The sequence below is a fragment of the Leptinotarsa decemlineata genome, unplaced genomic scaffold (assembly GCF_025532065.1).
Source record: "Leptinotarsa decemlineata unplaced genomic scaffold, Ldec_3_MD MMD2_tig00000010_RagTag_RagTag, whole genome shotgun sequence".
In the NCBI taxonomy this organism is placed as follows: domain Eukaryota; kingdom Metazoa; phylum Arthropoda; class Insecta; order Coleoptera; family Chrysomelidae; genus Leptinotarsa; species Leptinotarsa decemlineata.
This window is the reverse complement of record NW_027412538.1, coordinates 12,222,144-12,246,548: the sequence shown is the minus strand read 5'-3', so window position 1 is coordinate 12,246,548 and position 24,405 is coordinate 12,222,144. Positions and strand designations below refer to the sequence as shown.

Sequence of the window (24,405 nt, the reverse complement as noted above, 5' to 3'; positions counted from 1 at the left end):
GATGCTGGTATTTGAATCTGGCTTTATATTATTATTAGTGAGCGTGGCTTGGTTTCTCTCAATTGCATGACCTGACGTCGTTTGTGAATCTATAAGGACAGGTAGTCTGATTTTATTGATGTTCATTGTCTCTTCTTTTTTTTATATTCGATAGAAAATAGGAGACAATGAACATCAATAAAATTTGGCTACCTGTCCTTAAATGTATACATCAAAGTAGTGTCGTCGGCGAATAGAACACTTTTATTGGGTAATAATAGGAAGTTGCATAGGTCATTTATACAACTTACAAATAAGAATGGCCCAAGCACTGACCCCTGTGGGATACCATGTTTTATAGGTAGAAAGTCCGAGTTTCTTTGGTTAACAGTTACACATTGTTTTCTATTTTCTAAATATGAACTGAATAACTTCAATGCCACCCCTCTAATACCGTAATATTTGAGTTTCAAAATGAGTATCTCATGAGAGACACAGTCAATATGAAGGAGATGTCTTCCAGTGACCTTCAGTCTCCCAGAGACCTCCCAGTCTCCACCTTCCTGAAAAGGATAGGATGGACGATGACTTAGGAGGACAACTCCTCGGGAGGATGTACAATGGGTCACATATGGCCTAAGCGCTGTGGGCCTACACATACCATGACAGATACAGAAGGTCAGTAAGTGGAGTTAAAAGAAACCAAGCCAAGCCCACTAATAATAATAATATGAAACATGAGTCAAATACTAACATCTTAGTTACCGAGTTCGGAACGGAAAAACTTCACGTGCACCAATTCGGGCACTGCGACCGTTACAGCATCATCCCTTTAATCATGTCTACCGCAGTAGTAGACGAAACGTCAGGCATAAAAACCTGCAGACCACGGCCAAAAAAAAAAAACAGAAAATAGCTTTCACACTAAATAAATTGATATCAATTGAACAAAGCCTCCAATGCCGTGCAGACCTAGAAAAACTACTTGTTCACAGTTCACAATTTATCAGAAATCATGTCCTATACTTCCCGACACGTTCGTCTCAGATCTGTAGAAACAAATGTTTGTCTCTAAGCGAATCAAACTTACCAGATCCTGCTATTTCCTCGGGTATAGCTTCGCAGCTAACCCTCATATCTTTGGAATACATTTTGTTTTTCTTTCCGCCATCATCGTCCGAACTTTTGCAGTCGTCGTCCATCATTAATTTCTGATGCAAAAACGGATTTTTCCAGCTAGCCGACATCTCTGGACTGGAATTCGATCTACGAACTGGATTTCTTGATCTCGATCCATCGTCGTACAAACAGTCGAGGTCCTCTTCGACACTCTCGTGGGAATTTTGTCGAGACGGTGCCTGCTTGGGAGAACCTTCAAATATGTAGAAAATAGGATTTTCATTCGATGCCTATTTTCACACTTTTCAATTATGGTTTTCAATGAATCCAGGGTATACTTCTTTTTTAAAAAATCATCAATTTTTTACACCTCCCCCTATATCGATATTATTTTTTTTTTTTTTAAGTTTTTTAAAAGTTACAAAGTTCTGGATTGAAATTTAGATATTTTCTCTCTACGGTTTTCAAAGCGACGTAATGTTGTTGTTGTATGATGGAATCAGCCGATACTTGATGAAAATCCATAACTAACGTATTCTAAAAACACTTTATTGTGTGATTTTTACTAGATAGTTTTACAAAATCGCAACACGTGTTTCGCCATACAATGGCTTCCTCGGGCGTGTCTTTATAACTAATTCTACACATTCAATGCTATATATACCTTATTCTACAATTTGAAGTGCCTGAATTTCAAGTACCTGATTTTTTACCTAAACTAAAACCAATAATGATTGAGAGTAGAAGTAAGCCCAGTTGACAGCAAATCGGGGGCGTGCTTATTAATTTTTGAGAGGGTTAAGAATGAAAGAAAAATTATTAGTACAATTAGTTAAAATATTCATACACATTTTTTATTTGTTTCATTAAAACTTTGCAATATCGTAATTTACCTAATCGTTGTAGTCAGGGGTACTAGAAAATACAAATTACAAATTTTTGATAATAGAATTTATGTAAATGTAAATGTACAAATTTTCGTCTAATCTTCAACCTCAGATTCGTCACTGTTGCTACCGCTATCATCAAAGTGAATTATGATTGGTTCAATATTGTGTTCAATACGGTTGTCTACGTCCCACATTTTTTGCTCCTCTTTTAAAACATGCTGCATGCATTTCTTCCAGTCTTCTGCAGAAACAGTTCGAATAGCTTCTTGTAGGTGATGTTGCACGTCCACTAATTTAAATGTTCTGTTTTCTCGTGCCACATATCCTTTTACTTGCGCCCAGATTAATTCTATTGGGTTTAATTCGCAGTGGTATGGTGGTAGCCTTAAAACTGTAATTCCACGACTCAACGCCACTTCATCCACTGCGAATTTTTTTATATTTGTCTGTGTGTAATTTTGTTAGCTGAAGTAGTTCTGCCTTTAAACTATCTTTGTTATATTGGATGTTCTCATTAATTAACCATTCTTGAATTGCTGCTTTTTTCCATGATTGTTTCGGTAATGGTTCTAAATGTCGACTATGGTATGGGGCATTGTCCATGACGATGACAGACCCAGGTTCCACAAGTTGAATGATGCCTTCAAACCATTTTTCAAACACTTCCGCATTCATCTCTTCATGATAGTCGCCTGTTTTCTTAGATTTAAATATTAATTCACCATTTGATAAAAATCCACTGTCGCTTCCTATATGCGTAACTATCAGACGACTACCTTTTCCAGATGGCTGTTTTAACCCAACTGACAAACCTTCAATAAAGGCTTGTCGTGCACTTGTTATATTACCATCCTGCCATACTTTTTTGACCGTATGTCCTTGGTTAACCCATGTCTCGTCCATGAAGTACAATTTTTTTTTGAGCTTCCGAAATTCGTCAATTTTTCTTAGATAGTTTCTTCTCCATGCTATTATTTCTTGACGTTCAATGAAAATGCTTTTCCTGTCAACTTTTCCGTACGTAAATTTCATTTCGTGTACAAGTTTCCTAAAAGTGGAAAGGTTTCTGTCAAATACGTGGAATCTGAACTTCAGTTGGTTGATATTATGACAAAACCTTTATCAAGAGACAGGATTGAATTTCTGCGTTCCGAACTGAATATTTTAGATCTTAATGAAATAGGGAGAGTGTTGAATTAGATTTCATTAAGTGATTTATGTTTTGTCTTTGTTTATTTATGTTCTATTGATTAAAAAAAAAAGATGTATAGTTGCTATAAATAAAGTTAATGTTCAATCATGAATACGATGTGTTACATGTTTAGGAATCAATAGATTCAGGAATTCGGGTAATTTACTGAATGATCAATTAGAATTAAATAACTCCCCATTACTGAATATTTTTTCAAATGTGAAAAATGGAACATAAGCACAGGTAATTAAATTCATTACAAACTTAGGTAAAAAAATCAAGTACTTGAAATTCAGGTACTTCAAATTGTAGAATAAGGTATATATAGCATTTAATGTATAGAATTAGTTATTAAGACACGCCCGAGGAAGCCATTGTATGGCGAAACACGTGTTGCGTTTTTGTAAAACTATCTAGTGAAAATCACACAATAAACTGTTTTTAGAATACATATGTTGTTGTTTAATGCACTTACACTATTCTGGTCGATTTGTTTGTAGGCTGCCATCAAAATTATTTTCCTTGTCGGTCCACAATTGCAAAGTTAACTTTTTCAATGGGATTCTACGATATCGCCATCTGTTCGTTACACTCTAAACTAGAGAATTTGTCGCTAGTCTAAAATTTTTCCAACAAACTATGTGAAGACTTAATGGCCCTTTTGTCAATGAGAGAGAAAAGCGTCAATTCATTTTCTTTACAAAAATATTAGATTTTTTTGCAACAATACATAATGAATTATTTCATTGTTTCAACCAGATAATGGAAGCATATTCCAAAGTGCTTCTAATGAATGTGATATAGAAATGCTTGATGCAGGTAATATTGTTGAATTTCCTAGAGTTGCAAACTACAAACCTATACATCTTTGAGGCCTTCGCAAAGGCTAAAATTAGCAAATTTAGGTTTGAATTGATACCACATACACCCTATTCGCCAGATTTAACTCCTTCGGATTAATTTCTGTTTCCAAACTTGAAAAAATGGCACAGCAGTCTAAGAGTTTCCAACGACGGGAACGTCGCTGGGAAAAGTGTATATTATGTTGAATAATAAATTCATTTTTCCAAAATTTTTGTGTTTTCTTTGTTGGGAAGGGTACTTTTATGTTTTATGTTGCATAACAATGTAAAGCATACCCTGTAATATATTATATTATTATTATAATTATTATTACATTGCATTTCTCTCTACGTTTGAGAAAATGTCAGAAATTTATAAAGAATCATCTTGTATTAATTGGCAACACAAGACATGACGATTATACTGTGATCCATCGTATCGGATGCCGGTTGATATTCATTTAGGATTTACTCAGCCAGAAGAACACCTACTAGGAGGAAGAGTATTTTGTTAACAAAAAACCATTCATCTATCCATCTACCTTGACCAAAACAGTTTTCAAAATTATACAAACAGCAGGCTCCGCGTGTCGTAATTTGGGGCCGTGGTACATCAAAAAAGTAAAATCAACTTGGACCCGTTAAAAATTTTACCAAGTCTGTGAATACTTCATTCGTACCTGGCAAACTACTGTTTGATCCCATTGCCGCCAAGCTACCCTTGTCCTCATCCTGATTAACCTGGTCTTCGGAAAACTGTCTCCTCAAAGGTGGCCTTAAAGATGGGGAGGTTTCCGGGTATAACGATGGCATGAATAAAGTCGACAGTTCGTTCAGGGGAAAGTCGTAGATTGAATGTGTGAATGATATTTGATTTTGAATTCTCATTACCCACGACATGTCACCTAGAAATTAATTAACATACAGGTATCAACACACAGTTATTAATGTAGCAATTATCTGCAAAAATAGTGGTCCATTGTACAAGGCCAGTTCAAAAAATTAGGTGAGTTTTCAAATTTCGCGGTTCTCAGTGATGAGTAAATAAAAATATTTTTTGAAAACAATTAAAATTCATCTAATTTTCTGAACAGTGTTAGTCTGGGTCACAAGATCCTTTTTTTTTTGGAACTTCTGACCAAGGGTACCGAAAATTATGATCCGGGGCTTATTAGACTTGGAATCACCTCTAGCAACTTTTTGAAAAATTTCAAGAGGCGCTCGAAAAAACTGCAAAAGTTATAAACAATTTGGTAAATAAAAGGAGGTTTGGTTTCTTGCAAATGTCTCGGAAAATATTAAAAATATCCAAAATTAGAAAAAAAAAACCATGAAGGGGAGGAAATTTCTTTAAAAAAAAATCGCACCTCCTGGATCTCTATCACGAATATTCATTATTTTAATTTAGAAGTGAAAATAGCGCTAAAACATTTTTTTCCTTATTATTTTATTGGATATACTTTAGTTAATTAACTAATTTTTACCAAGTTTTGAATTTACATAAAAGCCCTGATTATTTTTAAACTAAAAGCCTCAAATTTTGTTTACTTCTTGGAGCTTTTCTTGAAAGCCTTCAAAAAAGATTATTAATAATCAAAAACGTTAAAAAGTGAAAAATTCAATTGAAGCGATGATTTTTTTTGTATTCAAATTTATTCGAAATCTTATTGAAGTTACATAAAAATTATTTTTCATAATTTTTGACTATATTTGTTAAAAAATTGTTATAAACCAATGTACTTATTGTTTAAAAGATATTTGAAATTTTTTGGGGGGATTCTTATCAGTGATGAATATTATGAATTTTAAAAACAAAATCAATTTAAAAAAAAAATGTTTATTGCATAAAAACGAATTTGTTGATTAACAATTTTTTTTGCTACTAAATATGCATATTAGGGATCGATTTTTTTTATCATAATTTATATTTCTCTTTGATATTCTAAAAAAAAATTTATTTATATTTTCTTCATTTATTTAATTTTAAACAAATTAATTTTTTAGAAATATATTTTATTAAATACTACAAAAAAAAAACAAAAAACAACCAGGTGTCACTTTTTGTGTAAAAAAAGATTTCTCTTTTTTGTACAATTTTTTTTAACATTATTCTTTTTACCGGGAACATTTTTTCCATGGATTTTCGTTTATTCAAGTGTCTAGAAGCTACGTGAATTTTTTTATGAATAATAATAATAATAATCTCTTTATTTACTCAGATTGATTTGTATAACCACAGGAGCAAAAGTATAAATGAAAAAGAGGAAAACGTCATCAAATGATATTTAATGGATTTGAATAATCTATGTACTTATTTGAACTGAGTCCATTTCATCCAAATAGAGTAATTACAGTAATACGTTGTTAAGAATATACCTACGCATACTTATTAGCTTGAATACAGCGGGTTCCTTTTATACAATAGCTTAAGGACATTAGGACTTTGATGTTAGGATTTTACAAAAAAATTCAACTGTCTGAAATTTGTTAAAATTAGTGTTGCTGCATTACAAGTCACAATATCAAAATGGAAAGAATCAATAGATAAGGGACATTATATCATAGCCGTATTTTTAGATCTTAAAAGAGTCTTTGAGACAATTGATCGACACATATTACTAAATAAACTGCAAAGTATTGGTATCAGGGAAACTGTTTTGTCATGGCTGACTGATTATTTATCACAACGCAAACAGGTAACCAAAATAAAGGATTCAGTGTCATCATCTCGCGATGTCATTTTCGAGGTACCTCATGGGAGTGTTTTGGGACCTATATTATTTTTAATCTACCTGAATGATATAGATACCATCCATGGTTGTGATTTCATGAACCTTTTTGCAGACGACACTTTGTTATCAATTTCAGGAGATAATATAGAAACAGTAGCTGATCAATTGAATAATGAACTAAGAAATGTTTTCAAGTACTTGAATAGCAATAAACTAAAACTCAACACCTCCAAAACAAAATATATGATCTTATCAACTGATTATAAGCTACCACTCATCAACAATATCAACATAAGATTACAAATTGCAGGTGATGTGCTAGAGTTCGCGAGTGAATTCAAATACTTACGTTTCATGGTGGATAATCGTTTATCTCGTCATATTTTTAAAAATGACAATAATTTTTTTTTAGATCGCTTTAAGGAAAAAAGTTGACGGGTGATTATTAAACGAATGTAACTTACAACAAAATTTATTAAATGGTCAAAAATACTGAGTGCGCATATAAGCAAAACTAAAAAAAAATATGGCTCTTCTTTAGCACCCCGAAAAAAAATCATAATACAAAAAAAATTGGAATCAGTACAAAGTATGGCCTCCACGCTGGTTTATTACGGCCCTACATCTATCGTGCATCGACAAAATGAGATTGTCAATGTCTTGTTGAGGTACATTTGCCCATTCAGCCATTAAAAGCTCTCTCAATTGAAACGTTGTGTGAATGTTCCCCATATGCGGAGTAATTCTTCGTTGAAGCATGTCCCACACATGCACGATGGGATTCAGGTCCGGCGATTGTGCTGACCACGGCAATACATCAACTCCTTCGTTGGTGAGCCAGTCAGTCACTAGACGCGCGACATGTGGACGAGCATTATCGTGCATTAGGTGGAAGTTTTCACCAACAGCACCAGCAAACGGACGGACGATAGGTAGAAGAATGGTGTCGAGGTACTGTCGAGCTGTGAGGGAGCGATTTGGAAAAACGAGATCGGTTCTGCCGCCGATCAAGATTCCGCCCCATAGCATCACTGTACCACCTCTGTATGTGTGGACTTCCTGGACGTGTCTCAAACGTTCATTATTTCCAGGTCGTCTCCACAGTCTTACTCGACGAGAATCTGGATGAAATCCAAATCTGGATTCGTCTGTAAACAAAACTGTGGCCCAATCATTTGCATCCCAGTTTTGATGTTCTTGACACCACTCTAATCTTCTATCGCGATTGCCTCTCGACAAAGGTGGACATCTAAGTGGCCTTCTGTTGTGGAGATCTGCTTCATGCAGTCGATTTCTGACAGTATCACGACCAATGGTTACCTGGTGCGTCTGCTGCAACACGTTAACCAACTCAGGTGCTGTGATTGTCGGTTGTCTTCTTGCGGTTAAGACCAAAAATCGGTCTTGAACTGCAGTTGTAGCGCGTCCTCGCCCTGGATGTTGTTCGGCTGGACTGTCAGTTTCACGGAAACGCTGCCACAATCGACTGATAACACTTTGGGAGACCCCCAAACGAAGAGCTACATCATTTTGTCGCATGCCACCTTGAAGAAGCCCTACAGCTCTATTCATCTCAGCCAATGGTAAGTGATGGCGTTCCATGTTAAAGCACAATATTTCCAGTTTAATTGCTGAGCAAGAACTGCATAGAATGTACAAACTCGACACTTTCAGATTATTCATTTTAGCCGAAAACCTACAGTTTGTAAAAAACTTGATAAAAGATTAGTTACCGTTTTAGCAGGCTTTGTTCAACCCATAGAAATCTACAGGGTTGTCGAGTGTACCAATTCAATCGAAATTAATCGACCTCATGCATTTATTTTTATGATATTTAGTATGTTATAAAAATATCCCTAGACTTTTCCAATGTGTATATTTATTATATATATCCTCATGTTGAAACCATTTTGGAGTCTATAATATAATAATTTCTATAATATCATCATTTTTGTTATTTATGTCATTTATGTATATTTTTTTAAATTATGTATGTATGTATGTCCTAAATAAATCAATAAATATTATTAATTAATAAATGAGGTTTAGCACATAAACCCCAACAAAAGTCAATCATTACCTGTTGGCCTTCTAACATAAATCTCTGCCCACCCGGAACACCAGCAAGCGCACATCTCCTTTTCCTGTTTTACGCTGCTAGCAATCTGTTGGAGTTTCGAAGAGACCATATCAAGTTTATCCCCAATTTTTCTCAAGTCTTCCGAAGGTGAGCTAACTGAGGTGTTATTGGATTTCTCATTAGAATTCTGGCGAGAAGCCCAATCTAGATCATCGGTTTCGTTACTTCCACTCCGGCCAGTTTTCTTCCTGGACTCGTTTTGATTGCTGCACAGAGTCCAACACTTGTCGCACAGACCATTTTTCAGAATTTTTTGGGAACACCCGCTAGTCGTTACGGTAAACAACTTATTGCCAATCAACCAACACATGCTTTGCCCACCGTTCAAGAGAAATTCAGCAACAGGTAGTCTACAATCAGACAAAGCATTCGTCACATTCACTAGGTTAGTACTATACTGACCTTCTCGGTAAGGCACTGCAAGGGGAAAAGGCATATCTCGCCATCAGATCTATGCAAGTTTCTGTGAGTTCCTCATAAAATGTCATGAGCGATTTCTCCGGGCTTGACTTTTTCAAAACGGCTTTATCCATCCTAACGGCAGATACGTTAGCAGTTCTTCTTCTGGAACCCTGTTCTGTCAAACTGGAACTCCTCTTCCTATCAGAACTGTCTTGATTCAACTCGCTCAAGTTTTGATTGAATATGGTTGTTTTTGTTTCTTCAAATGGTATCAAAACATTCGTTTGTAAACCCTGTTGGATTAACACAAAGATCATCAAACCAAAACTTCAAAAAACTCTACTTAACTCACGTTCGTGATGAATTTGACGAAATCTTTTCTGAACGGTAGCCGACACTTGAGAAACCAAACTGCTATCACATGGTGAGCCAGAGACACGGTATAGTGGTCATATCGAAATGGATTTGTATAAGGTAGTGATATTGCGAAAACTGCCATGTACTGGTCAGCCACAAAACTACTGTAAACCATTGGTAACTGTGCAAGAGCTGAAACATGCTCAGTTATTTGCATTTTAAAATATTAAATATAGAGAATATGTTTCAACAAATTTAAAATTATTTAATTAGGCAAGAAAGATTTTGAATTCTTTCTTTTATTACCCTTTTATAAACTATGGCGTAGAGTAAATGCAAAACAAGTATTTTCCCAATCACCAGAAATGCAATACTCTTTTCGAAGCATTTTTCCCAATATAATTGGGAAAAGTGCTATTTTCAAGGGCTCCCAATTTGATGACAGAGAAAAGTGTTTTTCAAGTGCTCCAGATATGATTATTGGGAAAAGTGTTCGTTCAAGTGCCCCCAATATGATGACTGGGAAAAGTTTGTTCAAGTGCTCCCAATCTGATGATGGGGAAAAGTGATTTTTAAGTGCTCCCAATCTGGTGATTTAGGTAAAGTGTTTGTTCAAGTACTCCCAATCTGTTGATTAGGAAAAGTGTTGTCAATATGATGATTGGTGAAAGTACTTGTTCATGTGCTCCAAATCTTATTATTGGCAAAAGTGCCTGTTCAAGTGCTCTCCATCTGATGATTGGAAATAGTGACTGATGATTGGGAAGAGTGATTTTCAAAGTGCTCCCAATCTGGTGATTTGGCGAAAGTATTTGTTCAAGTACTGATGATTAGGAAAAGTACCTGTTCAAGTGCTGTCAATATAATGATTGGTAAAAGTGCTTGTTCATGTGCTCCAAATCTTATGATTAGCGAAAGTGCCTGTTCAAGTGCTTCCCATCTGATGATTGGAAATAGTGACTGTTCAAGTGCTCCCAATCTCATGATTGGGAAAAGTGCTTGTTCAAGTGCTCCCAATCTGATGATTGGGAAAAGTTATTTTTAAAGTGCTCCCAATAAGGTGATTTGGGAAAAGTGTTTGTTCAAGTACCCCCAAACTGATGATTAGGAAAAGTACCTGTTCCAGTGCTGTCAATATGATGATTGGTAAAATTGCTTGTTCGTGTGCTCCAAATCTTATGATTGGCAAAAGTGCCTGTTCAAGTGCTCCCCATCTGATGATTGGGAATAGTGACTGTTCAAGTGCTTCCAATTTGGTGATTTGGGGAAAGTGTTTGTTCAAGTACTCCCAATCTGATGATTGGGAAAAGTACCTGTTCAAGTGCTGCTAATCTAATGATTGACAAAAAGGCCTGTTCAAGTGCTCCCCATCTGATGATTGGAAATAGTGACTGTTCAAGTGCTCCCATTCCGATGATTGGGAACAGTGATTTTTAAAGTGCTCCCAAATCTGTTGATTTGGGAAAAATACATATTCAAGTGCTACCAATATGATGATTGTTAAAAGTGCTTGTTGATGTGCTCCAAATCTAATGATTTGCAAAAGCGTCTGTTCAAGTGCTCCCAATCTGATGATTGGGAAAAGTGCTTGTTCAAGTGCTCCCAATCCGATGATTGGGAAAAGTGATTTTTAAAGTGCTATCGTTCCTATTTGTAGATATTTTTATGGTTAAGCAGATGCTAAAACTTTCAGTAAGGTTAAGAACATATGGGTTGTCAACAGAAATTCAATTGATAAATCAATAGTAATACTAGGTTACTTGAAGCAGAGAAGGAGATTAAGCCTGTAAGGATTGAAAATACAAAATGAACCTAACTTTCAGTAGATTAGGTTACATCCAAATAGGGATTATTAGAGGCACAAGGATTATAAATAGAATCCATACTTTTCAGGTTAGATTAGTTAGAATTTCAATCGGGGTTATGCTCTTGAGGTTCATGTTCATATTACTTACTTGAAATGAACTCTAAAACAGGAATAGCGATGTGAACCGTTGCTGATATCTTGGACAAATTTAAAAGTACTTCGGGCAATAATTTCACCATCGCTTCTCTCATTTCCAGTGTACAAATAGTGAGTGCCGCAATACAGTGTTTGGAACTTTTAGGTCCTATACTGTTCGTACATTTCATGAGACATCTTATCATTTTTTGTTGGTGAGATTGATCGAGGTAATTGTGATAAGAAGCTAAATTAACCAAGACTAGAATGACCAATGCATGGAAGTTCGGTTTAGATACTTTCATATTCAATGATTCGGGAAGATTGTAACTTTTGTCTGTTATCTGAAAATAAATTTAAATATTAAATGTTTATTATCCAGTATAGAAAATTCTATGAACGTCAATTATGACACAAAAATAATGACTTGAAAATTAACTTTACCATTGCACACAACACATCGACTAATAGATCCAACTCATTATTTCCCTGCTTTGACAAAATAAGAGACTTATTCTGAAGCCCCTTCGTCATTTCTTTCAGAACAAGACTCAAGACCTCCCAATCTGTAAAAAAATTACTTTTAGCACTGAAACTTCCAAAAGATTTCTCTTGAGACCATTTTTTTTAGTTTACAAATCAGTAAAGTTGAATATTACCCGGCCTGACTTAGAGATGGCGATAGTTGTGCTTGAAAATAGTGTTGTGCTTGATAGTAGTGCTTGAAAAGATGGTAGTAAAACTGAGTCTTAATCTATAGGGTATTTTCGCCCACAAAATAAAATTTCCAATGTGAAGAGTTTCATAATTTAACCATATGAAATTATTCAAAGAAATATACACTGACGTTGATGAATTTGATCAGTGCAACACTTCTTTAGCTGAATACTTTCTTAAAATAGATTTGGAAGTTGCAAAAGTACTCACCTTTCTCAAACTTCAGGCAACTTAGAAAAACTTTGAATGCTCTCCTGAGGGAAACATGAGTTACAGAAACAGGAAGATTTTGTGTAGGTGCAGGAGATTGTGGCACTGGAGATCCTAAAGATCCTCGGTCAGGATTATGATACACCACACATAAATAATGGCTATATTCAATTTTTTCACCGTTGTCGTATCCCAAATGATACAGGGAGTCGGCTCGCATTTTGAGAAAACAGTCAAAAATCTAAAAATCTCGTCATGTTTTAGTTGAATGATGAACTCCATCATAGAAAATTGGTATGTGGAGAACTTACTATGAATAAAGAAGCTATTTCTGATAGTTAACAAACAAATTGAACGTTTTATCTTCTTGTTTGTTCTTTTAAAGGGTTAGAACGCCTTAGTGCAGGTATATCCTCTCTTTTCGTCCGGATGTCTCTTTAAATTTGCCTGTACTTGGGCTACATCGGGTTATATCCTTTCTGTTGGTGTTTGTCTAGGTTCACTCCACAAAACAATGTGTATTGTTTTGTGGAGTATATTAAATGTTGGGTCTTGTTGTAACATTAACATCACTTACAAGCTAAACACGAAAATAACACAAAAAATAAACAGCTATGAAAAAGAAGAAGAAAAAACCTAAACGGAGTGTACAGCAGACAATGCTCGGATTGCAACAAATTCTATATCGGCCAAACCAAGAAAAAACTGATCCAAAGGTACGACGAGCATAAAAAAGCATACCTACATAAACCCAATAACATATAAATCAAACCTCGCAACATACGCCATACAAAACAAACATAACTTCTTCCCACCCGAAAACATCAAACTCATAAAACAAGTCAATAAAAGAAACCATATGGACATCTGGGATAACATAAACATAAATTCAAAAGTCATAATTCACTTATCAAGGAACGAATACAAATCAAAATACAACAAGACCTAATATTCGATATACTCCACAAAACTATACACATTCCTAGAAACAATTAACCTAGAGAAACACCAACACAAAGAATATTACCTTATGTAACTCATGTACAGGCAAATTTAAAGGGACATCCGGATGAAAGAAGAGGACAGATACCTGCACCAAGGCGTTTTAACCGTATAAAAGAACATACAAGAAGATAAAACGTTCAACTTGAATAGAGCCATGAAGATGACAGCACAGCCTGCTATCGAAAGCGCTCGCATATAATAAATAGAAGTTATTAAAGCTTCAAATCTTAGTTATTTCATCAAACTCATTCAGTTTTATAATTTCCGAATATAATTTCATTTTTTCGTAGCAACTTCTCCGTTTAATATGTTCCTTACCATGCGTCTAATAACAGGGCAATTTTCAAAAACTTTTGGCTGTTTGTAGTGACATTCCAAGAATGTCACCAACATTTTGTAAATCTTGATAGCCTGGATCGAAGGTAATTTGTGTATCTTGTAGATGAATACTTTGATTAATCCTTCCACAAGACACTGAATATCATAGTGTTCTATTTCCGTATTTGGTGGAATGTCTTGCATATGACTATCGAAAGGCCTGAGTAATAGCTGAAACCAAATTTAAAAAGTAACCGACCTGGAACAGGTTCTAGATTCTGCTAGTTAGCTTGATGGTCTCTGGACTCTAGAATGAACATTTTTTCAAGTATTACAGTAGAATTTAAGATTAAAAACTCCATTATTAAAAATTGTTGTAGAGATCTTGGTGATAAAAATGTTTGTAGACCCTCCTGTATAAATATTGTTACGCTTTCCCCGTGGGTTTACCAATAATTGACTACACTGTACAATAATCAAAATCAACTTCATTTCACTGTCAATACAACCAAACACCCTAACTAAAACTCCTATTTTAAATGAGTCACACTTCATATGGAACGAAAATTCGTTTCCATTGATTCAAGACCCCACTGAGGTATTTCGTAACACTTACCCGTTCCAAAATATCCAGTAATTCAACGCATTTTTTCGACTCACATTCCAATGCCAAATCAATCAACAGATTAGCAACTGAGGATCTAACAATAACATCGTTACAATTAACAACATTGACAGTGTGTGGTAGTACTATACGTTCAATGAGTTCGTCTTCGTACTGTCTCCTACAATGAAAAGACGCTATCAATGTGAAAATGTGAAAAAGGTAATATGTCTCTATTAAAATTTCGTTATACAACAATAAAGTTTTACAAAATGTAAAGGACAATAAAAATCTGCTTAGTTTCAGGTCGATTTTTAATTCAAGGGGGCCATCTTTCTAACATAACCTCAATTGTCATACTTCCTCTCCCACCCAACATTGGAAAAAATATAAGAAATGCTCCCATGTGACTCTTTATTACGCAACTTTTTATTTTAGCGCTCTTTTGTGGGAAAAACAACTATTCCGTATTTCAAATGATGACAAAATTATGAAAAATTTGAAAAAATAACATTATTTAAACAAATTAACCGAAAATAACAATTTTATTGAACAAAAAACTGAAATTACAAAGAAATAACATACAAGCAACAACCAAAAAAATTAAAAATTGAAATATGAATAAAAGCTGAAAAATAAAAAAAAATTAAAAAATATTATCAACAAAAAATGAAAATCAAAAATTGAAAGATTCCAAACCAAGTTATGTCACGACGTTTCGATTGTTAGTATCCACAATCGTCTTCGGGTGATAACTGGACTTATTCCTCCGATATCTGACAATAGTCAGATCTCGGAGGAATAATGACCATAGTCAATGACCTAAAAATATATAGGTCATTCGAGTGCTTTCACCTACCCCCTCTTCCCTCTCTTCGCTTCAATGATTATAGCGGTAGATGACCGTTTGGTGGGAGTTGGTCGTTTTTCGCTTGATTAGCTGTAATTTCAGTTTTTTGTTCAATAAAATTGTTATTTTCGGTTAATCTTTTCAATTTTTTTCAGGGATTTAAAATCAATTTATATTATATTAGACAATAGAAGTCTGAGCTGATGAAATACACACCATTGTCAACCACCTTCAAACAAAAGTCACTGATTTTCCCGTAAGATGGCGCCAAAATGAAAAATTACGTAGGGAAGTCACATGGATGAAATCCTTATAAGATTATCTTTTTAATGATGACGGTCACCATGGAGCGAGGGAGGAGGTATAGCAGTTGAGGTTATGATACAGATATGTTCCCATATTCATGACATATTCTGATAGCATTTTAGTGTGCATAGGAATGTAGACTAAACTCCAAAAAAATATAATTTTGCAACTAAACAGTAATTTTCATGCCAAAAAATCCTAAAAATACAATAATTTTTTATTTCAAGGAATTTAATTGTAATCCCAAGTCAAGTGACAATGAAAACCAGTCAAACAGCATAAAGTCACTTGTTCACAAATATCACCTCATTTTGTTTCATTCCTTTTTTCCTTCTTGTAATTTAATGAAAAATGTAAGTTAACCTCAAAACAACTTTTGGTTGATATAAAATCATTCAAAGAATGGAATATTCTAATTGCAGAATAGTGGTAAAAGGTATTGGTTGTTTAAAAAGTTTTGTCCGTTTCAGGACTAGGCAAAAACGGCCTTCGTCGACTTCATCAAATCCCGACCTCACAATTTTTATGTTGGCTGAATTAATTGACTTGTGTTACGTTGGCAAAAGTGCGGTGATTCAAACAGCGCTTATTTCAATTGGATTGAAAAAGTATTCACCGATATATTACAGCTTAAAGTAGACTCATAAACCGGAGAAAACTTTTGTAACAACGTAATACTAAAAATAATCGACTTGAAATTAAATATGGCAAATATCATAACCTAAATAAAATGCAATCTAAAAATAGAATGGCTTACCTATTCAGTTTTATAACATTGGCCAATATGTCTAAAACTTTCAATCTGATATTGGTTCTGATTTCCGGTTTGAAGTACTTGTGTAGCAAGTTATAGAGGTTAGTCAGCCATAAATGTTCAGTCGGTACAATGCTTTGCGAATAATACATGATAAGTCTCAGTATAGAACTTTCTGGTTGGTCGGCGGAACATTCCTCGATTATACGAAAAAATTGTTCGACGGATCCATTATAGCTACCGATTTCCATGAGGTTTTCTATATTGTTCAGCGTTTCCCGCAAACAAACCTTTATTTCTTTATTGGGCGGTTGATTCGAAGAAAGGTCTGAAGTAAATAGAAATTAACTTTAGATATCATTTGCAACTTTCGAATAACTGGTTAAGCAGTAGCAGAATGCTAAACTTTATGATAGCGGAATTTATCTCAAATATAAGTATATTTGATATAATATTCAATTTTGATCTCAAATAAAAGTATATAACGATATACTGATGTATACGAAGTCTGTTGAAAAAATGAGGTGATTTTTAATTTTTCTCAAAAAATATTTATTTATTCAACAATTTCTATTTTACCCCCTTCAAAATATTCCCTCTGAGATATATTACACCTGTCCCAGCGATTTTTCCAGTCCTTGACGCAGTTCTGATATGCACATTTTGGTATGTCCTTGAACTCTCAGATATTTGATTTTTATCCCCTCCAATCGTCTCAAAACGCTGTCCTTTCATTGGTGTCTTCAACCTTGGAAACAGGAAAATGTCGCGGAGGCACAAATCTGGTGAATACGGTGAACACGCAAAACATTTCTAACTTTTATACCTCTCACCAACAAACTAAATCTGTTTCTGTTTAAACAAATTTCTTATATAGGAATGTTGGTTGGTTTCCGGGTTTTGCCGTGGTCTTTTTTGGTTACAATCTCCATTTTGCCACTGAAAAACCCGGAAACCAAACGAAACACGCATCTCGTATAATATTAAATTGGCATGTGGCATTATTGAAATTAGAGCCCAAAAACCAAGCATTCGTGATGTACCATCAGACACGCTGTTTCAACCTGTAGGTCTCAAAAGTGGTGCAAGGCTGAACAACGAATGGATTATTGGACTAAACTTTCCTAAAAAAGCAAGTCTGAGCTGGAAAAGGCGATGAAATTTGACATTTTTGAGAGCCTTGTTCATCAGTGATATTAATTGTCTCAGTCAGGCTTGTCCTTCAAAAACTGTTAACTCCAATCGTGGTTCTGCCTAGTACCATTAATGGCAGATAAAAAATACCGCTGGTGTGGTGATGAATCATGATTATTATTCACAAAACTTACTGAGATTTTGAAAATATTCCTTGTACAGGACTGCTGGTTGAATATCAGTAGTCCACAAATGTATTCTTTACATCACCGTAGTGAGAATACTTACCAAAATGATGGATGATGTGCAATATAATTTGTAACAAAACCGACCAAGCTGGATTTTGTAATTCTTGTCCATGTCTATGCACAAGGTGTTGGAGACCTAGTACGACTTCAAATGCTACAGACGCTTGGTTACATTTTATTGCCTGTGAAAAACCAATGCCAGATCACAAACTGATAGCTAGTGAATCGAAACAGCATTATAGAATATATTTCTGATAATAAAAAGTTCGGGAATCTTCCTAAGAAAAGAAGGAATAAATTAAATCCAATGAAAATTTGTGCAAAGATTTGTGGATCGCGCAGAAACTGGGAAAAAAAACACCCTTTCAAAACAACTACATACTTTCACATGAACATTGAATTACACGAAAGAAAAAAGTCCTTTCAAAGTTTCCCACATTTTTTTTGTTTAATCTACGGAGAAATAGAAAGTCGAAAGCGTTTTAACCATATTAACCCTTTCAGAACCGAAGATGGAAAAATTCGCAAAAATATTTTTTCTACTCCCGTACGTGAAATAGTACTTTCACACACCGTTCACGAATCGTAAAATGTAATTTCACGCCCTTGTGCGTGAAATTATTTTTACGCCCTAGGGCGTGAAATAAACCCATAAGAATAACATGGTACATTCAAGTGTTTTTATTACCAGTGCGTGAAATATACTCATAAGAAATATATTGTAGTCTGTCCATAAGACCTAATACATGAATATTTCGCTGATAGGCGGCCTTAGTGCATCTTTTGTTTAAGAGCAGCAATAAATCATAAATAAACTGTCAAAATAGCTTGATCATTATTGTTGTGAGCTCATTGTTGAGAGTTTATTATTAATATTTTAACATTATATTATAATAGATTCTGATCATTCAGATATACGAAGTACCCCGCCGGATGTTATGGATGCAGCCAATGAGGCTAGTAAGACTTTATTACCCCAAAAATCATTGAGCGTGTATGAAAATACGTATGAGAAATTCATGGCATGGAGGAAAACAAAGAATATCAATTCATTTTCTGAAAACGTAATATTGGCATATTTGTCAGAATTATCCAAGAACTTTAAGGCAGCAACACTTTGGAGTAATTTCTCAATGCTAAAAAGTACCATCAGCATTAAAAAAAAAAATAAATATTGACTATCCTAAGGTATGTGCTTTTTTAAAAAGGAAGAGTGAGGGATACGTTCCCAAAAAATCCAGAGTTTTGGAGAAAGAACAAATACTGAAGTTTATACAAGAAGCTCCTGACGAAAAATTTTTATTGACCAAGGTAAGTTTAATGTCTAACGGTACTATTAAATAAATAGAAAATAATATCTATAAATTAAGTAGATCCTAATAAGTATAGTTGACCAAATCAGATATATTATCTAAAACTATGTTAATGTGATATCTAACTATGATCTTCTAAATTATTTTAAATTGGGCGTTGAGAATCGCGTTTTCACACATATATTTGTAAATACGAATGGTTCAGCGGTAGTGCGTCGGCCTCGCGCGCCCAAGGACCTGGGTTCGATTTCTGACAGCCATAATCTTTTTTTAGTTTCTATATTGTAATTTCTTTTTCTTTTAGGTTATACTAATATTTGGACTTGCTGGAGCTCTTAGAAGAGATGAACGGTATAAACTGAAATTAGATGATATTGAAGATTTAGGTACAATACTCATAGTAAACGTCCATGATACAAAAACCAATATCTCAAGAAAATTTACCATCACGGAACATCTTGAATTATACCGAAAATATACGGCACTCCGTCCGCAAAAATACGCAGAAAAAAAATTATTTATTAATTATCAAGGTGGAAAATATACCTGCCAGATCGTTGGTATAAATAAAATTGGTAAAGTTCCTTCGGTAATCGCAAAATACCTAAATTTACCTCATGCTGAACAATATACAGGCCACTGTTTTAGGCGGTCATCCGCCACGTTATTAATAGAAGCTGGAGGCGATTTGCTTACCTTAAAAAAACATGGAGGTTGGAAATCCTCTGCAGTGGCAGAGCATTATATAGAAAACTCAATTACTCAGAAAATTGATGTGGCAAATAAAATTTTATCGCCTCAAAATCAAATTTCCTCAGCCCTTATCACCACTACTTCTATCATCTCAACTTCCAAGTCAAGAAACACACTAATAGAAAAATCAAATGCTGCAGGTGTAAGTTTTGGAATGGTCACAGGTTCCAATATTACTATTAATAATCATTATTATTCCACATCAGAATGAAAACCAAAAATAATAATCTCAGTATAAGAATTAATTGTTAATTTTATAATATAGGTACTCACTAATTATTCTGAAATTCAATAAAGCTCTTTAAACTAATGGTGCTTAATTTTCTCTGTATGGTCGTAGAAAAAGTATAGTGTGCAACAAATGCGTGAAGACTTTTTTACACTCGCGTTGTTTGCGACACTCGCCTGAGGGCTCGTGTCGCTTGTGTAAAAAAGTCGATTTCACGCACTTGTTACACAATATACTATTTTGGAGAAAGTATAAATTCGTGTCAATGTGTAGGAATTGAAAACAACAATTGAACAACAATATTCCTCTGGATTCGAAATAAGGATCAAAGTTACTAGTGGAAGAAGAGAAATTCAAACATCTGACAGAATTTGACCTAAAAGAATCCAGTTTTGTAGACAATGTATATGTTTCAACTGATAGATAATTTTCTTATTAGTCAGTAGGTTGAATGGACTGACGCATATTAGTGGTATTAGCCAGTGGAGTAGTTGTTTTCTGATAGGCGTCGGACCAATCAACCTCCTGTGTAGGTATATTTGAGACAGGCTTGAACATTCAAAGTTCATTTCTTTAGATTTGTTTACTGCCCGTCTTCAAGCATAGCCCACTGACTAATAAGAAAGTTTTTCTTCCTTACTCAGAGGAATCGGGCAAATTACGGATATGCAGTTAGTTAGTACCTCGTCCACTAGATGGAGTGACGTTTTTGATGTTCACTCCAACTTAAGACGAGGAATAAAATACTCTGAAAGAATTTCGATTTTCAATTATGGAATATCATTGACTTTGGGTCGATGATGGTCACTATTTTGCACAGACGAGTGGCTAAGGAGCCCGAAACCGGTCTGCAAGTGTGCCCGTTCCTAAATTGAAGATCGACTCTTTCAGTTGTATTGCCAGTTGCATATGCAGGAAATTTTCTGTGAAGATTCCCACACTGACGCCTGTCGGATATAATCCAACGCCGTTCGTGGTATTAGCCAGTGAAGTAGTTGTTTTCTGATAGGCGTCAGTCCATTTCTTTAGATTTGATAGAATAATTGCCTTTCTCAAAAAGTATCAGTTTCATCATAGAAGAAAAATGCTAATAAATACATTGATGAATGTAACAGTTACTACGTGGTAGGAGATCATCATAGGAGAAAGTTTCAATTCTCATTTTTCACGTTGATGAATTTTATCACTTTGTATGAATCCTCATTTTAGCACCGAAACAGGACGAACTCGCAAGCACATTGGCTGCAGTTTTGAGGACACGACCAATTGGTCGCTCCTGAAAGGATTAAAGTGAAAGTAAAACATAAAGTTAAAGTTATGAATCAGCCATTAGTCTCTACAACACTGTATGCTTTTGTAACTAAAATGAAACTAATCATATCATAGCATGGGGTTGCAGTAATGAATTCATCAGAGTATTCGTAGCACAAAAGCGCATTGTTAGACTAATTTTCAGCATTGAACACTGAGACAGCTGTAAACCAGTATTCGTTAGGGAAAAATTATTACCGGCTCCCTCCATATACATTCGTAAATGTATTGGTTTTGCAAGATCTAACATCCATGAACTAGAAACAAACGCAACGGTGCACAGTTACAACACACGTCATGGTGATGTTTTGCGTATTCCAAGTCATAAGTCAACGAAATATAAAAAGTCCCCTTTGTATAATGCCATAAATCTGTATAATAAATTACCAGAGCAGATCAAACAAATTACCTCTGATAAAGTGTTTCATGGTAGAGTAAAGCAATTGCTGCTGCAAAAATGGTACTATAGTTGTGATGAATTCCTGGAAGATGATTTCCGTTGAGCAATGATTTTACTTATTTTTTCCTCTTACTATTATTTAGTGTTATCTTCGACGCCTGTTCCATATTTTTACTAAGGAATTTATATACGTGTCTTGTCTATATATGTGTATGTATAATAATAATAATCTTTCTTTATTTCAGAAATAGGTTTCCCTAATATACAATAAAAAAAAAATAGGAAAAGATAGAACAGAAAAAGTAACTAATATAAGCTATTCAGTAATTTTAAAACTATTACAAGTAACAATAAATAGTTCTATCGCTCCGTGCTATTATTTTACAAATAATATTCATTATTTCTACTTAGTAATGCTAGTTATATAGGTAACATTAGAAGATTTATACCGAAACAATTCAAATATTTCACAATCAAAACTAACATATAAAACATAGATTTACAACTTTATCCAAATGTAAGTTATGTTTCTTTTATATATTTTAACAAATGTCTTTTGAAGACATTTATTGATAAACAGTCTTTTACGTCAGTTGGTAGCTCATTAAATTTAATGAAGCCTTTAAAAAATACTGAATTCATACTACTTTTAAAATTTGTTCTGACAATATATAGATTGCAGTTATTGCGAGTATAGTGTTCATGGATTTCATAATTGTAGTTGACCATATTCATGAAATAAGAAGGAGACAAATTATTTATTATCTTATAAATAAATATCATTGCGAAGTACAGTAACCTTTGTTATACGGGCAGCCACTGAAGGGTGGATAACATTGAATTTATTGGTGTGTATCTATTACATCTCAGAATAATTCTCATGCCTCTATTTTGCAATTTCTGCAGTTGATTAATTTTATTTAAGTTCATAGAGTATATGATTGATGCACAATAGTCAAAATGAGGCAGAATAATTGCTTTATAAACTGTTATTTTAGTGGCTGTGTGTATGTTTATGTATGTGGGTGTGTATATGTGTGTATATATATATATGTGTATGTGTGTATATATGCATATATGTATATGATAAATGAAATACCTACCTATTTTATTATATATATATATATATATATAGATGTATATATACATATATATGTATATATACCATATGTACATACTGTACCTCAGTGGCGAATAAATAAATAAATAAATAAATTCTATTCAAAGCAATAAACATTGAATTTATACTTACATGTAAAAATGAAGGTAAAACTGAGCTGGGGGGACAGTGCAAATTAGTAACCGGTATCGATCCCCATAAAGCCATGTGGATGTAAAATACTGCGCCCCTCAAAAGATCAGAATCTGAGCTGAGAGCGGGCTCTTGCAAAATACGGCACATAGTATAAAGAGTGGAATGTCCCATGTGAGTGCCAAGGAGATTCTTCATAATCTAAAAATATTTGTTACAAATAATCCACTAACACTGAGAAGTAATTTTGTGAAAAAACTCGAACAATGAACAATCAATGTGAATATGAACTGAAAAATCAAAAATAAATTTGGTATTAATGAATATATACTGAACAGATCGAATTTAAAGCGAAGGTAAATGTTTTGCAATGAATAGTTAAGTATAGAGGGATTTTAAGATCAACGCTTATTTCTTTTACCGCTTACCTTCCAACTAAGCATACAATAATCTTCAACATTCACAGTACGGCATAAGGTACCGATGAATTTGGGTAAAGATTCTGGAGGCATATTACTGTAAGCAACAATAGTAGACATTATTTGCAAGCACGATTCCACAACAGTTTTGCTATTGCCAGTACTGCAGCATAGAATGCACATGTGTCTGAAAAATGAAGCTTTTAGAGCCTACATTAATGACAGTGTTTTTCAATTTTGTTGGGGGAAATCGAATTGAAATATCTACTAACCAGGTTTGATTCATCAACGTCATCAACACAAATATCATTATAAACTTACAAAACATGAGGTAAAAGTGAAATTTGAGTGTACGAATCGAACATAAATTTGAAATTGTAAAACTCACTGTATGAATCCAGATATAACTTCATCGTCTAAATAAGCAGCATTGAACTTCACAACATTGTCCACCATGCTCAAATATTCCTCTATTTTACCAGCTTTGGATATATCCGGAAGCCATTGCAGCAAAAATGGCCCTACTTCTTCTTCAAAGTACAAAATATTCTTTCCGTTACAGGTTAAAATATTCAACGAATCGAGTCGTTGACCAACATCTTCAGGGTGGTCATGGTGCTTTATGAAACGAAAAAAATGAGCTCTCATCAATTTCAGTTTATCATATTGCCCCCTCAGAAGGCTCTGAAGAAATGCAAATGCTACGTGTCGTGTTTCTGTGGCATGGTCTGGTCCGAAGAGGTCTTCTATAGCATTCCATAATTTCTCTAAAGCGGTCTGAAAAATATGTTGTAAAGTACTTACTGACCATGTTGGCATATCAATGATATTTATAAGCATCAAAAATTACTGATGTACCTATATAATCTCAGTGACAGTAAATATGGTCAATGGATAATTGTAAATAAATTATAGAATATTTATAGAAAAAAATTAAATTCTCTTTTCAAGCAAATCAAGATTGTTAGGATAAATGTAGTTCATTGA

At 34.3% G+C, this 24,405-nt stretch overlaps 2 protein-coding genes across 4 annotated transcripts in view; one reads left to right on the top strand and one right to left on the bottom strand.

Moving 5' to 3' along the window:
- LOC111510203 (myrosinase 1) overlaps positions 1-24,405 on the top strand; it is a 408,217-nt gene that overhangs the window by 367,207 nt on the left and 16,605 nt on the right. The gene's annotated exons all lie outside the window — the stretch shown is intronic.
- Positions 1-24,405, bottom strand: part of gig (TSC complex subunit tuberin) — a 39,096-nt gene that overhangs the window by 14,175 nt on the left and 516 nt on the right. For 2 of the 3 annotated variants that reach the window (XM_074171465.1, XM_074171463.1), the window contains exons 3-17: positions 23,807-24,195; positions 23,428-23,605; positions 23,000-23,200; positions 17,782-17,923; positions 16,363-16,687; positions 14,462-14,630; positions 13,846-14,076; positions 12,523-12,763; positions 12,040-12,161; positions 11,609-11,939; positions 9,649-9,845; positions 9,297-9,589; positions 8,835-9,244; positions 4,703-4,927; positions 1,070-1,351 (exon numbers count right to left, since the gene is read on the bottom strand). In XM_074171465.1, the coding sequence (XP_074027566.1) occupies positions 1,070-1,351; positions 4,703-4,927; positions 8,835-9,244; positions 9,297-9,589; positions 9,649-9,845; positions 11,609-11,939; positions 12,040-12,161; positions 12,523-12,763; positions 13,846-14,076; positions 14,462-14,630; positions 16,363-16,687; positions 17,782-17,923; positions 23,000-23,200; positions 23,428-23,605; positions 23,807-24,195 (3,736 nt within the window). The remainder of the gene's footprint in view (positions 1-1,069; positions 1,352-4,702; positions 4,928-8,834; positions 9,245-9,296; positions 9,590-9,648; positions 9,846-11,608; positions 11,940-12,039; positions 12,162-12,522; positions 12,764-13,845; positions 14,077-14,461; positions 14,631-16,362; positions 16,688-17,781; positions 17,924-22,999; positions 23,201-23,427; positions 23,606-23,806; positions 24,196-24,405) is intronic. The other variant, XM_074171464.1, reaches the window with a different exon arrangement.